Source organism: Dipodomys spectabilis, unplaced genomic scaffold (assembly GCF_019054845.1).
Source record: "Dipodomys spectabilis isolate Male_0828 unplaced genomic scaffold, ASM1905484v1 ptg000477l, whole genome shotgun sequence".
NCBI classification, from domain to species: domain Eukaryota; kingdom Metazoa; phylum Chordata; class Mammalia; order Rodentia; family Heteromyidae; genus Dipodomys; species Dipodomys spectabilis.
The window spans coordinates 2,940,823-2,955,509 of record NW_024871154.1 but is presented as its reverse complement, the minus strand read 5'-3'; the positions used below and the strand labels follow the sequence as shown (position 1 = coordinate 2,955,509).

General features: G+C 41.4%; 1 protein-coding gene across 1 annotated transcript in view; it reads left to right on the top strand.

Moving 5' to 3' along the window:
• Positions 1-203: 203 nt before the first annotated feature.
• Dip2b (disco interacting protein 2 homolog B) overlaps positions 204-14,687 on the top strand; it is a gene marked incomplete at its 5' end in the record, with an annotated part of 89,659 nt that continues 75,175 nt past the window's right edge. The window contains 4 exons of the mRNA XM_042668803.1: positions 204-420; positions 3,834-3,989; positions 5,843-5,962; positions 12,535-12,732. Coding sequence (XP_042524737.1) covers positions 204-420; positions 3,834-3,989; positions 5,843-5,962; positions 12,535-12,732 — 691 coding nt within the window. The remainder of the gene's footprint in view (positions 421-3,833; positions 3,990-5,842; positions 5,963-12,534; positions 12,733-14,687) is intronic.

The window sequence follows — 14,687 nt, the reverse complement described above, 5'->3', positions numbered from 1 at the left end:
TTCAAAGTTAGTCTGTTTTATTTTACAGGTTTTAACCCCTAGATCTTTCCTGAGGTTTCAAAAAAAAAAAAAACTCCACCTATTAATCTAACTTGAGAATGCTAATGTTTTGCTGGTGTCAACATCGAATGTGTGATCAGTGAGCAAGAATGAAAAGTCTCTGTTGTAGGCAGGATGGAGAACTTCTTTTTTTCTAATTCCACACAGACACGTCTTCGGCCTCTGAGGATGAAGGCTCTCTGAGACGCCAAGCTGCGCTCTCTGCTGCCTTGCAACAGAGCTTACAGAATGCCGAGTCCTGGATCAACCGTTCAATTCAGGGATCGTCCACTTCTTCATCCGCATCTTCTACGCTGTCCCACGGAGAGGTCAAAGGAACCAGTGGGTCTCTAGCTGATGTATTTGCCAATACTCGAATAGGTAGGAGCTGGATCTACCCAAGAAACCCAAATTATATTCTATTTGGCACCCAGTATCCAGGAAACAGTTTATAATTGTGTTAGGGTTTTCAATGTGGCCTGCAAAAAATATAATCAAGAGAGAACTGTTAATGAGGCAAAGAAGGAAACACCAGCAATACATTTGCTACAGGAATAGTAGGGACCATCTACATTATTCATGCAGAGGGCTGTCCACCTGAAGCCATATTTGTTTCCATAAGCAATACTCAAGCTGCAAGACATAACACCAGTCTTAGGAGAGGTTTGTTCCAGCAGCAGAAAACTATTTCATACATTAAAAGAGCTAACATATGTAACATCTTACGTATTCCCATGATGTTTATCTATATTCTGTCAAAAATTATTAAACCTGAGCAAATTCTACATTTTCCAATATGAGTGAAACCTTTTTGTCTTTAGCCTAAAGGCTGGATTTATTCTTCTTGCTGCTATGGTATTGCTGCCTCCAGAGTGTGCAGGCTGAGGACATTAGTACTCTCGGAGCTGCTGGCTGCCTGAGTGCTACTGTATGGAGTGTAGCTTTTGCTTGGCTCTGCTTTATGTTTTTATGTGATTTTTTTTTTTAAAGAGTTGTGATATCTGCAGATAAAGATAATAGATCTCTGCTTTGGTTTAATTGGTTGGTACAAATTCAGTAAGTAATATATGTTAATGTTATGTGTCTGTGATGTCTTTCCCTTTTTTTCTGGACAATCAGTCATATTTTGGTGTCTTTTATTTATCACTTTAATAACTTTGATTTCTGAAAAGAACAAGTAGGAAAAGTCTCCATTCAAATTCATAATTTTAAAAGGAAATAGTTAACCCTGTGATTGCCCAAATAGAAAACCACTGATAGCCAGTGACTACAGCTCTCCACTGTATAATCCATTGCTCCTCCAGAGTAGCTGCATACAGATGCATGTTCACTGCTTCTTCTTTCTTGGAGGGTAAGCACCAGAGCCAGAGTCCCTGAGGTTTGATTTCTATGTTTGTTTAAAAGAGAAGCCTTCCACTGGTGGCAAAAAAGTAAAAAAGCAAAAACAAAAACAAAAAAACTGTCTGGATTTTTGTTACAGGGTAATTTCTGTGATCACATATTTTTTTTTTTCTGTTGCTTCTATGACACTGTAAAAAGTTACTGGTTCAGTTACAAAAACCATTCTAACAACATGGTACTAAGATCTGAACTCAGCCTCATGCTTTCTAGGCAGGCATCTACCAATGGAACCACACTCAGCCCTTTTTTGCTTTAATTACATTTTGGATCAGGTCCTGCATTGTTGTTTGGGGCTAGCCTAAGGCCATGACCCTCCAACCTATACCTCCCTCATAGCTTGTATTACCCTACTCAGCTTGTGAAGCAAGGTGAAGTCACAGGAACTTTTTAATCAGACTGGCCTCAAACCACAATCCTACTGATATCTGACTACTAATTAGCCATTGTTATAGGTGTGAGGCACCGCACCTAGATTCAATATTATTGCTTTACAGTTGTTTGCTAGCAGAAGTAATTCATGTTCCCAATAGGAAAATTCAAAAGCTTAGGTAAAAGAGAAATTTAAAAAAATCTATAATCCCCTTATGGATAGCACTTAATGTATGATCTAGATTTTATTTATATATGAATAGGTAGGGCTTTCATTTTAATTTTACAAAAATGAAATTGTCATACACATAATGCTCATTAACTGCTTTTTTTAGTAGCTTACCACAAACATCTTTCATATCACTATGATTATTTTTTTATGCTTTTAAAGTATGCCATTGTCTTTCTATGCTTGCTTTATTTAGCCATTCCCTTGTTTAGGACACTTAAATAAAGAGTACCTAACTAGGTGCTAGTGGCTCACTCCTGTAATCCTAGCTACTAAAGAGGGTAAGATTTAAGGATCACAGTTCAAAACCAGCTTGGGCAGAAAAGTCCATGAAACTCTTATCTCCAATGAACTACTCAGAAAAAGCTGGAAGTAGTGCTGTGGCTCAAGTGGTAGAGCCCTAGCTTTGAGCACAAAGAGGCTCAAGGGTAGCGCTCAGGCCCCAAGTTTAAGCCGCAGGACTGGAAAAAAAAAAAGTTTTCTGTCTATGGGAATGAACATACTTCAGCATACAATAGATTACAATAGTGTGTATTTGTTTATTTCCTTTGGGTATATTTCTGTAAATTGAGTTGCTAGGATAAGTAAAATACTCTATATTAAAAACATTTTTAATTAGTGTATGTATACTTGTAATATAAAAGGGATTCATTGTGATATTTCCACACATGCACAAAGTACATTTTGATCATATTTACCCCCTCCACCATATTATTTCTTTCCCTTGCTTCTCCCTTTTTAATGCTTTTGTTATCATGTTATGCTATGGAAAAGTATACTGAACTGTACTTGTGCTAGTATAGTACAAACTTCAACAGCTATTAAACTAGTAATTACAGAACTTTGGAGCATAGAAACTTTACTCGAAAATTGGTTAAGTTTTTGGCAACATAACCCTATTGAATAGGTCTCCTCCAACTTACAGTATTCCCATTCTCTGTGTTAAAAATCCTTTCATAGGCTGGGAATGTGGCTTAGTGGTAGAGTGCTTGTGTAACATGCATAAGCCCTGAGTTTGATTCCTCAGTACCACATAAGCAGAAAAAAACTGGAAGTGGTGCTGTGGCTCAAATGATAGAGTGCTAACCTTGAACCACAGAAGTTCAGGGACAGTGTGTAGGACATGAGTTAAAGCCCTAGGACTGGCAAAAAAAAAAAAAAAATCCTTTCATGAAGTAGTATGCTGTCACTGTTTGACTTCTACTTAGAGCAGGAAATACCTTGTTGCCAAGTAGCACCAAGTTCACTCTTGTTTATTTTGTAAAAATTAGGAGTGGACTTTGGTTTTCTTCCATCTGAAAATCTGGGCACTCTGACCCACTCCTAAGACACGTGTGTGTGTGTGTGTGTGTGTGTGTGTGTGTGTGTGTGTGTGTGTGTGTGTGTGTGTGTGTGTGTGTGTGTGTGTGTGTGTGTATGTGTGTGTGTGTGTGTGTGTGTGTGTAAGGTAAACCACAATCATAAAGAAATATTTGAGACACTTTAGAATATCAGTAGTCAGAATCTTGCTCACTTTGGGTCTATTTTGAAATAATATTTTATTTTTATTGTCACATTAGAATTCAACCAACCTTTCTGCATAGAAAATGATCTTTTTAAGAAATAGTGGCTATGTGATTTGACCTTACTAAAGTTACTCATCTTGATAATAATTTGGCAAAGCTTTGGCTTAATTTCTAATTTGTCCCTTTATATCTTGCTAGTAGATTTTTTTTCTTGGCAAAAGAAAAATTAGCAATTCTTATTTTTTCTGCTATTGTCATAAAATTCTAAGTTTTGTTTTCTCCCCTCTTAGAGAATTTCTCTGCTCCCCCTGATGTCACTACAACTACCTCCTCTTCCTCATCATCGTCCTCAATGCGCCCAGCAAATATTGACCTGCCCCCTTCGGGGATAGTTAAAGGCATGCACAAGGGATCCAACAGGTCCAGCCTTATGGATACAGCGGACGGTAGGGAGTTCTTTTTGGTAGCTACATAGAGGTATAAATTAAAGTGGAAAATTTCAAGTTGGAAACAGTAATTCATGGCCAAAGGGTTGAGTAGCTGCAGAAGTAGGTCATAGTTGTGAGCAGGCCATCCTGAGCGCTCCCTTCTCCACTTGTTCACACTCAGCTAGCGTTTCCAAAAGACACTTTGAACCCAAACCAAAGTCTGGATAAAGAAAGAATGCTACAAGCCCGGCGCCAGTGGCTTATACCTGTAATCCTAGCTACTTAGGAGGCTGAGATCTGAGTATTGAGGTTCAAAGCCAGCCCTGGCAAGAAAGTCTGAGCGACTTTTTTTTTTTTTTTTGGTTGGTTGTAGGGTCTGAACTCTGGGCCTCAGCGCTAACACTCTACCACTTGAGCCACAGCATCACTTCTGACCTTTTCTGCTTATGTGGTACTAAGGAATCAAACCCAGGGCCTCATGCATGCAGGGCAAGCACTCTACCACTGAGTCACCTTCCCAGCCCGGTGAAATTCTTTTTTTTTTTTTTTTGGTCGGTCATGGGGCTTGAAATCTGGGCCTGGGCGCTGTCCCTCAGCTCTTCAGCTCAAGGTGAGCACTCTACCACTTGAGCTACAGCGCCACTTCCGGTTTTCTGGTGGTTTATTGGAGATAGGAGTCTCACAGTCTCTCCTGCCCGGGCTGGCTTTGAACCTCGATCCTCAGATCTCAGCCTCCTGAGTAGCTAGGATTACAGGCGTGAGCCACCAGCGCCCAGCGCCGGTGAAATTCTTATCTCCAATAAACCACTTAGAAAACCAGAAGTGGTGCTGTAACTCAAGTGTTAGAACACTAGCCTTGAGCTGAAGAACTGAGGGACACTGCCCAGGCCCAGAGTTCAAGACCCACAATCACAAAAAAAAAGAAAGAAAAGAAAAAAGAAAAAAAAGAATGCTACAAGAACTTGGGTTCGGGCTGGGAAGGTGGCTCAGTGGTAGAGCGCTTGCCTTGCATGCCTGAGGCCCTGAGTTCGATTCCTCAGCACCACATAAGCAAAAAGAAAAAAGCCGGAAGTGGCACTGTGGCTCAATTGGTAGAGCACTAGCCTTGAGCTGAAGAGCTGAGGGACAGCTCCCAGGCCCAGAGTTCAGGCCCATGACTGGAAAAAATAAAAAATAAAAAAAGAACTTGGGTTCTGGTGGCTCACACCTGTAATCCTAGCTACTCATAGGTTCAAAGCCAGCCTGGGCCCGAAAGTCCCTGAGACTCTTATCTCCAATTAACTACCAGAAAACCAGAAGTGAAGCTGTGATTCAAAGTGGTAGCCTTGAGCAAAAAAGCTCAGAGACAGAGCCCAGGCCCTGAGTTCAAGCCTAACAACTAGTGGGGAGAGGGGGAAGTTATGTTAGAAGAGAAAGGGGAACTTAGTTGAAACCATTAACACCCTTTGTTCTCTTTTGTCATCAAATTTGTAACTTACATATTTGTTACTATTTGGCAGTTGAATTAGACTAAGTCTGTGGACAAATGCCAAACCTCATTAGGAAAGAAAGTTCCTAAAAGAATGGAGGCTCCAGTATCTCACGCCTGTAATCCTAGCTAATCAGGAGGCTGAGATCTGAGAGTCATGGTTCAAAGCCAGACCATGCAGGAAAGTCTGTGAGACTCTTATCTCCAATTAACCACCAGAAGACTGGAAGTGATGCTGTGGCTCAAGTGGGAGAGTGCTAGTCTTGAGCTGAAGAGCTCAGGGACAGTGTCCAGGCCTGGAGTTCAAGCCCCATGGCCGACCCAAAAAAAAAGAATTGAAGAGCTAAAATGTCCTTTAAGTCAAAGTAAATTTTAACTGAATTTATAATTTTTTCCCTTATAGGTGTTCCTGTCAATAGCAGAGTATCCACAAAAATCCAGCAGCTTCTCAATACTCTGAAACGACCCAAAAGGCCTCCCCTAAAGGAATTTTTTGTGGATGACTCTGAAGAAATTGTGGAAGGTAGTAGTAAAAATGCCACAAACATGCTCATTGAACAGATATTCTCTAAACAGTTAGTATACATCAACTACATAAAGTTAAAGATGAACAAGACAGTTCTTGGTTTAAAAGTTCTCTGCTTTTTCTTTCCTAAGGATCATTTGTGTTTTAGATCTCAAATGAAAAGTTTTAAGAGGGAAGGTAGTAAAAGAAGATCCTAGAGATAACCTGGAACATGTACTTTGAACTTAGGAACTATCCCAAGTACATAAGTTGTGTGTGTGTGTGTGTGTGTGTGTGTGTGTGTGTGTGTGTGTGTGTGTGTGTGTGTGTGTGTGTGTGTGTGTGTGTGTGTGTGTGTGTGTGTGTGTGTGTGTGTGTACGTACATGTACATGTGTGCACCAGTACTGGACACATGCCAGTACTGAGGCTTAAACTCAGGGTCTGGATAGGATCACTAGTCTTTTTTTTTCTCCAGGCTGGCACTTTACCACTTGAGCCACAACTCCACATACAGCTTTTGGTGGTGGTTAACTGGAGATGAGACTCTTTTCTGCCTAGGGCTGGCTTTGAACCCTGATCTTCAGATCTCAGCCTCCTAAGTAGCTGCAATTATAGACGTGAGCCACCAGTGCCAAGCCCAATTACATAATTTTAAAAGTTATTATGTTTGTCCATTTTCTAAGATGTAGATGATAAATTTAACTTCAACTGTTTACCTGGTGTTTTTTTTTAATATCATAACATAGGCCTTTCATTAAATCATCCAATCAACATATAAATACTTGCTTTTTTATAAGATAATATGTAGAAAATATTCAAAGGTGTAGCAGAATGCAGTCATTTCTTTCATGTTGTGAGTTAGACCAGGGCTAAGATCTGTCTTTGTGGAAACTTAGGTTAGCAAATAGGTTTGTCTTGGCAGATATGGCAGTAGAGTAAAGGGAAGAAATAGTTTCTGTCTGTGTGGTTAGAAATGGCTTCACAGAGGAAGAGAGGTAGTCATCAGTGTTTTATTTGTTCAGTCATTTGAAAAGTATTTATGGATGAAATCATACTTTGTTTAGGAGTCAATAGGAGACAATGGGAGGGAAATGAGTTATAAACCTTGAGAAAATGAGAGTGGCTGTTTGAAGCTAGGTGATGATAGATCTGCCTAAGAAAGGAAGAGAGACATACAAGCTTACTTTTGTTAGGTAAACTTGGTAACTTCATGTTTTTTTTTTTGTCCGTGGTGGGACCTGAACTCTGGACCTGGGCACTATCCCTCAGCTCTTCAGCTCAAGACTATCACCCTACCACTTGAGCCACAGCGCCACTTCCAGTTTTTTTCTGCTTATGTGGTTCTGAAGAATCAAACCCAGGGCCTCAGGCATGCGAGGCAAGCACTCTTCCACTGAGCCAACTTTCTAGCCCCTTTTCTGCTGGTTTTTATATCCTGACTACTAACTAGTAGGCTTTGATCACATCAGTCTGTTAATGGAATTAAGCACATTGGTAGAATAGATCTGTCTTGCCTTAGCCCCAGTTCATATAGTGGGAAATAAAAAGCAAGCTATCAAGCTGGGAATTGGTGGCTCATGTGTGTCATCCTAGCTACTCAGGAGGCTAAGATCTAAGGATCACAGTTTTTTGTTTTTTGTTTTTTTAATTGTGAAAATACCGTACAGAAGGGTTACAATTACATGGGCAAGGTAATGAGTACATTTCTTTTTCTTTTTTTTTTTTTTTTTTTTTGTCAGTTGTGGGGCCTGAACTCTGGGCCTGGACACTGTCCTCCAGCTCTTAGCTGTAAATCAGGGCTCTACCACTTGAGCCTCATTCCTACTTCTGGCTTTTTCTCCTTATGTGGTGCTGAAGAATTGAACCCAGGGCCTCATGCATGCAAGGCAAGCGCTCTACCACTGAGCCACCTTCCCAGCGCCATTAGTACATTTCTTATCAAGCATTGTTGCCTCCTCCTTTGTTTCCCCTTCCCATCCCTTCCCATCACACCTGCCCCCCCAATCCCCTCCCAGGATCACAGTTTTTTAAAAGCACCCTGTGCAGGAAAGTACCAAAAAAGCCAAAAGTGGAGCTGTGGCTCCAGTGGTAAAGTGCTAACCTTAAGCACAAAAGCTCAAGAACAGCACCCAGGCCCTAATTCAAGTCTCAGGAGATACGAACATGCACACATACACACATATGACATAATGAGGGTAAGATAAGAGTCTGTTATTTAGGAGTTACTAAACTTATTTATTTTTGTTGATTGTGGGTCTTGAACTCTGGGCCTGGGCACTGTCCCTGAGCCTCTGTGCTCAAGGCTAGCGCTCTACCATTTGAGCCACAACACCACTTCTGGTTTTGTGGTGTGTCTTTGGAGATGAGTCTCACAGACTTTACTGCCCCGGCTGGCTTTAACTATGATCCTCAGATCTCAGCTTCCTGAGTAACTAGGATTACAGGTGTGAGCCTCTGGCACCCACTGTCACTAAATTTATTAACTGTCAACTGCATTCTTTTTTTTTGTGTATGTGCTGGTCCTGGAGCTTGAACTCAGGGCCTGGGCACTGTCCCTGAGATTATTTTTTTTTCAAAGTTAGCAGTCTACCACTTGAGCCACAATGTCACTTCTGGCTTTTTCTGAGTAGTTTACTGGATATAAGAGTCTCATGGGCTGGGAAGGTGGTTCAGTGGTAGAGTGCTTGTCTTGCATGCATGAGGCCCTGGGTTCGATTCCTCAGCACCACATAAGCAGAAAAAGCCGGAAGTGGTGCTGTGGCTCAAGTGGTGGAGCTCTAGCCTTGAGCTGAAGAGCTGAGGGACAGTGCCCAGGCCCAGAGTTCAGGCCCCATGACTGACCAAAAAAAAAAAAAAGTCTCATAATGACATTGTCCAAAAAGAAATGTACTCTTTTTCCTGACTTATATAACTATAATCCCTCGGTGCATAACATTTATAATAACAACAAAAGTTTTTTGTTTTTTTAAAGAGTTTCATGGACTTCCTTGTCCAGACTGGCTTCAAACCACAATCCTTAGATCTCAGCCTCCCAAGTAGCTAGTATTACATGCACTAGTGCCCGCTTCGATTTCTTTCTTTCTTTTTTTTTTCTTCCTGATTTCTTTCTTGATGCACTGGTATTCCAAGTGCTCATGCCAAGAGTAGTCTCTGTAATGCTTCTAGCACTGTGTATTGCCTTGGTAATTGAAGGTCAACATTTAATTAGAAAGCATTTTCAGAATAGAGCTAACTGCTTCTACTTATAAATAGGCAAAAACTGCTTACTTGGCTAATTATTACTTTTTAAAAAGAAAGTTGCCTGTGTGTCTTTGGAAGTGTCAACATGTGTTAAATAAACATGTTTCCCAAATCTGTCATTAAGTTGTACACCAAAACACAATTTATTTCACATTTGATTTGTCTACCTAATATTCCTTCTTCCTCCTCCACTTCTCCCGTCTATGCCTCTTATCTTCTTTTCACTTGGCAGATTCCTTCCCCCCAAACTTAGCTCAGTCATTCCTTCTTCCAGAGAGTGTCCTGCCTCTTCTCTGTCCTCTTAGTGTGTTGTCATGCACTGCTCATGTGATCCTAGCCTTTGCTTTGACTGTGTATGTGTCCCCCACACACTCTCATATGCTGCCAGAGCTCAGATTCACACCAGAAACTTACTAGGCACAACAAAAAAATGATTGAAAATGATTCAAGCATTTATTTCCTCCCTGAGTTTTTTTTTTTTTTTTTTTGTCGGTCGTGGGGCTTGAACTCCGGGCCTGGGCGCTGTCCCTCAGCTCTTCAGCTCAAGGCGAGCACTCTACCATTTGAGCTACAGCACCACTTCCGGTTTTCTGGTGGTTTATTGGAGATAGGAGTCTCACGGTCTTTCCTGCCCGGGCTGGCTTTGAACCACGATCCTCAGATCTCAGCCTCCTGAGTAGCTAGGATTACAGGCGTGAGCCACCAGCGCCCGGCTCTCCCTGAGTTTTATTTTGAGACAAGACCTTGCTGATAGCCAAGACTTGCTTCTAACTCCTGTTCCTTCTGCCTCAGTCTCCCAAGTCCTGGGATTACAGGTTTGCTTCGCCACACCGAACTTGTTTATTTTCTCAAAATTTATCACATTCTGTCTATACAGTTAACAACTACTTCACTTTTTATTCCATATGTAGTGATTCCGTCTATGAATATATAGGGTTTTAAAAATTATTTGAATAATTCTTGTTCATTGTAGAAAAAGTAAAAGGGCTTTAGTTTTATCTGTATGAAAGAATATAAAACATTTACTTCTGATTTTTGGAATAACTATGTTAATAATCTAGCTGGAAAAAATTAGTTGGGTTTGTTTTTGTTTTCTTTTTTTGTCGGTTATGGGGCTTGAACTCGGGGCCTGAGCACTGTCCCTCAGCTCTTCAGCTCAAGGCGAGTGCTCTATCAATTGAGCCTACAGCGCCACTTCCGATTTTCTGAGTGTTTATTGGAGATAAGAGTTTCACGGACTTTCCTGCCCGGGCTGGCTTTGAACCATGATCCTCAGATCTCAGCCTCCTGAGTAGCTAGGATTACAGGCATGAGCCACCGGCACCGGTTGTTTTTGTTTTTTAATTCAGTTCAAGGCAGCTAACTTTGCTTAGTAACCCTTATGTTTTAGGCACTATAGGCTAATAAGGCTGTCATTGTTGACAGAAGGTTGAGGAAGGAGGATTTTTTTTTTAAACTAGTAATGGAAACTGGCATAGTGCTCTCAATAAAGGTAGACTAAGGGCATTGCAGGAAAGGCCTGTTATCCCATCACTTGGGAGGTAAAGGCAGGTGGATCTTAAGAGTTTGATGTCACTTTCGACTACATAGCCAGTTCCAGGCCAGCTGAGGAAGACATTGTCTAGGTAAAATAAAAAAGCAAGTGGGTGGACTACTACCTCTTGTAGGATCATTAAAGAAAGAATAGTGTTTCTGGGTTTTTGTTTGTTTGTTTTGGTTCCAGTCCTGGGCCTTGAACTCTGGGCCTGAGTGCTGTCCCTGAACTGCTTTACTCAAGGCTAGTGCTCTACCACTTGAATCACAGTTTACTTCGGGCTTTTTTCCTTCCTTCCTTCCTTCCTTCCTTCCTTCCTTCCTTCCTTCCTTCCTTCCTTCCTTCCTTCCTTCCCTCCTTCCTTCCTTCCTTCCTTCCTTCCCTCTCTCTCTCTCTCTCTCTCTCTCTCTCTCCCTCTCTCCCTCTCTCCCTCCTGCCCTCTCTCCCTCCCTCCCATCCTCCCTTCCTTGCTTCCTTCCATAGTTAATTGGAGGATAAGAGTCTCACAGGCTTTCTTGCCTAGTCTGGCTTCAAACTTTAGTCCTCAGATTTTCATCTTCCTGTGTAGTTAGAATTATTGGCATGAACCACTGATGCCTGGTTTCAGGAGTAGTCTTCTTGAGAAATGATTAGCAGTTCCCAAATATCACTGTTGGAATGAGTGCTGAGGAGGATGAGTAAGAGTTCACTGCAAACATAACTAGGCGAAGTAGAACCTGGCTGCTTTACCACTGAATACCAAGTGCAAAAAATTAAAAACAAGCTCATAAAATATATGGAACTGCCAAGCGCTGGTGGCCTCACAGCTGTAATCCTAGTTACTCAGGAGGCTGAGATCTGAGGATCATGGTTCAAAGCCAGCCCAGGCAGAAAAGTCCATGAGACTCTTATCTCCAGTAAACTACTAGAAAACCAGAAGTGGGGCTGTTGCGCAAGTGGTAGAGCACTTGCCTTGAGCTAAAGAGCACAGGGACAGGACAGCACACAGGCCCAGAGTTCAAGTCCCATGACCGACAAATAATTATATATATATATGGAACTGGGCTGGTAATGTAGCTTATTAGTAGAGTGCTTGCCTTGCATGCATGAAGATCTGGGTTCCATTCCTCAGTATCACATACACAGAAAAAACCGGAAGTGGCCCTGTGAGTCAAGTGGTAGAGTGCTAACCTTGAGCAAAAAAAAGCTAGGAACAGTGCTCAGGCCCTGAGTTCAAGTCCTAGGACTGAATATATATATATATACATACATACATATGTGTGTGTGTGTGTGTGTGTGTGTGTGTGTGTGTGTGTGTGTGTGTGTGTACACACACATGCATGCTGAAAAGAAATTTATACCTTGTGCTTTTCTGTATGTACAGTGACTGTCAGGATTCAGGATCAGGATTTGTTGAGTGCATAAAACCATGTTGAATATGATTGCACAATTAAGTAAAATTGAATGAAGGCCCAAGTCGTAGAACACCATTTTTTTGTTTTTTTAAATGTATTTTATTGTTATTGTAGAAATGATATACAGAAGGGTTATAGTTATGTAAGTCAGGTAATGAGTACATTTGAGCTCATTTCTTTTTTTTTTTTTATCGGTCGTGGGGCTTGAACTCTGGGCCTGGGCATTGTCCCTCAGCTCTTCAACTCAAGGCGAGCGCTCTACCACTTGAGCTACAGCGCCACTTCCATTGAGCTCATTTCTTTTGAACCATGTTACCCCTTTAGAACACTATTTCTTACTTTTCTCATACTCAGCCATATAACTGTGAGAAGAAAAGAGTTGTGTTTGTTGGTATTCATCTTTTTGTTTTTTTTGGTACAGTACCTCAGCCAGACCCCAACCAGCCGAAGCCTGAGGGGCGACAGATGACCCCTGTAAAGGGAGAACCCCTGGGAGTCATTTGTAACTGGCCACCTGCCCTGGAATCTGCCCTGCAGCGCTGGGGCTCCACCCAGGCCAAATGCCCCTGTCTGACTGCGCTGGACGTGACAGGAAAGCCAGTCTATACACTCACATACGGTGAGTTCACTGGAATCCAGATCCTTTTCTCCTGAGAGTTCATCAGCGTGGCAATTGTATTTTCACCTTGATATTTATCAGTTGTCATTATATTTTAAATGATCTTTTCAATGATTTAATAGGATCCTAAGTTCTGAGTAAAGTTATTTCTAAATTTTCATTTGCTAAAGTGATATTTGCAAGCCAGCTAGTTTTTAAGACAGCCCAGTGAGGAAAGAGATTGTAGATCCATTGATAATTTACAATGGAGGGTTTTGCAAAACAGAAAACAAAAACAGTGACAAAAAAAAATTTTGGCCAGTATTAATGAGAAAAATGAGTTAAAATTTTACCTAATAATAAGCACAAAATTCTGTAATGGACTTTTTTACATAATTTTATATCCCGTATAAAAGAATTTTGTTTGCCTGTTTTTGGTGCTAGGGATTGAAAGTAGAGGCTAACACATGCTAAGCAAGAGTTCAGTCACTAGTGTCCCCCTATTTCTGCCTTCAGCTCCTGTAGGTTTTTTTTTTGTTGTTATTGTTTTGTTTGTACTAACAAAGAAAAATAACATCAAAGCCTGCGCCAGTGGTTTACGCCTGTAATCCTAGCTACTCAGGAGGCTGAGATCTGAGGATCACAGTTCAAAGCCAGCCAGAGCACAAAAGTCCATGACTCTTATCTCCAGTAAACCATTCAGAAAACCAGAAGTGGCACTGTGGCTTAAGTGGTGGAGTGCTAGCCTTGAGCTAAAGAGCTGAGGGACAGCGCCCAGGCCCAGAGTTCAGGCTGCACGACTGACAAAAAAAAAAAAAAAAAGAAAGAAAGAAAGAAAGAAAAATAACATCAACCCTGAGTTAGGAGATCTCGTACTAATTTATTCAAACATAATGTTTTTCCCATCCTGCCAAATCTCCATTTCCAACTTTTTGCTGGTTAATTGGACATGAGTCTCACAGATTTTTCTGCTCTGATTGTCTTCAAAGTGCAATCCTCAGATCTCTACCGCCTGAGTAGCTTGGGATTACAAACATGAGCCACCAGCACCAGAAAACAAATCTATTTAAATGAACAGATTTTTTTTCTTTTTTCCCCCTATATTTTTCTTTTTTTCTTGTGTGTATGGGGCCTTGGACTGGGGTTTTCACTTAAGGTCTCGCCATCTCCTTTTTCACTCATGGCTGGCATTCTACAACTTGAGCTATGCCTCTACTTCTAGCTTTTTGCTGGTTAAGTAGATATGAGCCTCTTGGATTTATCTGCTGGGACTGGCTTCAAACTGAAATGTTTAGTTCTCAGCCTCCTGAGTAGCTCTTCTCTCCATTCCCCTTTCCCTTCCTTTCTTTCTTCCAACTATCTCACTTTGTAACCCAGGCCTTCCACTATGAACCTCCTATCTCAGTTTATACAGTGCTGAGAGGGTGTTTAAGGGAACAGAGTAGGAAGAGGGAAAGAGGATTGTTTTTTGTTTTTTTTTGGTTGGTCGTGGAGGATGAACTCTGGGCCTGGGCCCTGTCCCTCAGCTCTTCAGCTCAAGGCTAGCTCTCTACCACTTGAGCCACAGCTCTACTTCCAGCTTTTTCTGCTTATGTGGTGCTGAGGAGTCGAACCCAGGGCCTCATTCATACAAAGCAAGCACTCTACCACTGAGCCACCTTCCCAGCCCAAGAGGATTGTTTTGTTAGAGTGTTTTCATTTTGTTTTTTTGGTCAATAGTTTTAATATTCATCTGAGAGATTGTATATGAATTTCATCTGTGTAACATCTTAAAGAAAACATTCAGCTGTCTAGAACCATGCATGTTTATTTAGTATCTGTGAATATATCCATGTCTCACATCAGTTTCCCTTATATTGTCTCTCTACTGAATTTTTTTTTTTTTGGGGGGGGGGTCCGGTCGTGGGGCCTGAACTCTAGGCCTGGGCGCTGTCCCTCAGCTCTTCAGCTCAAGGCTAGCGTTCTACCACTTGAGC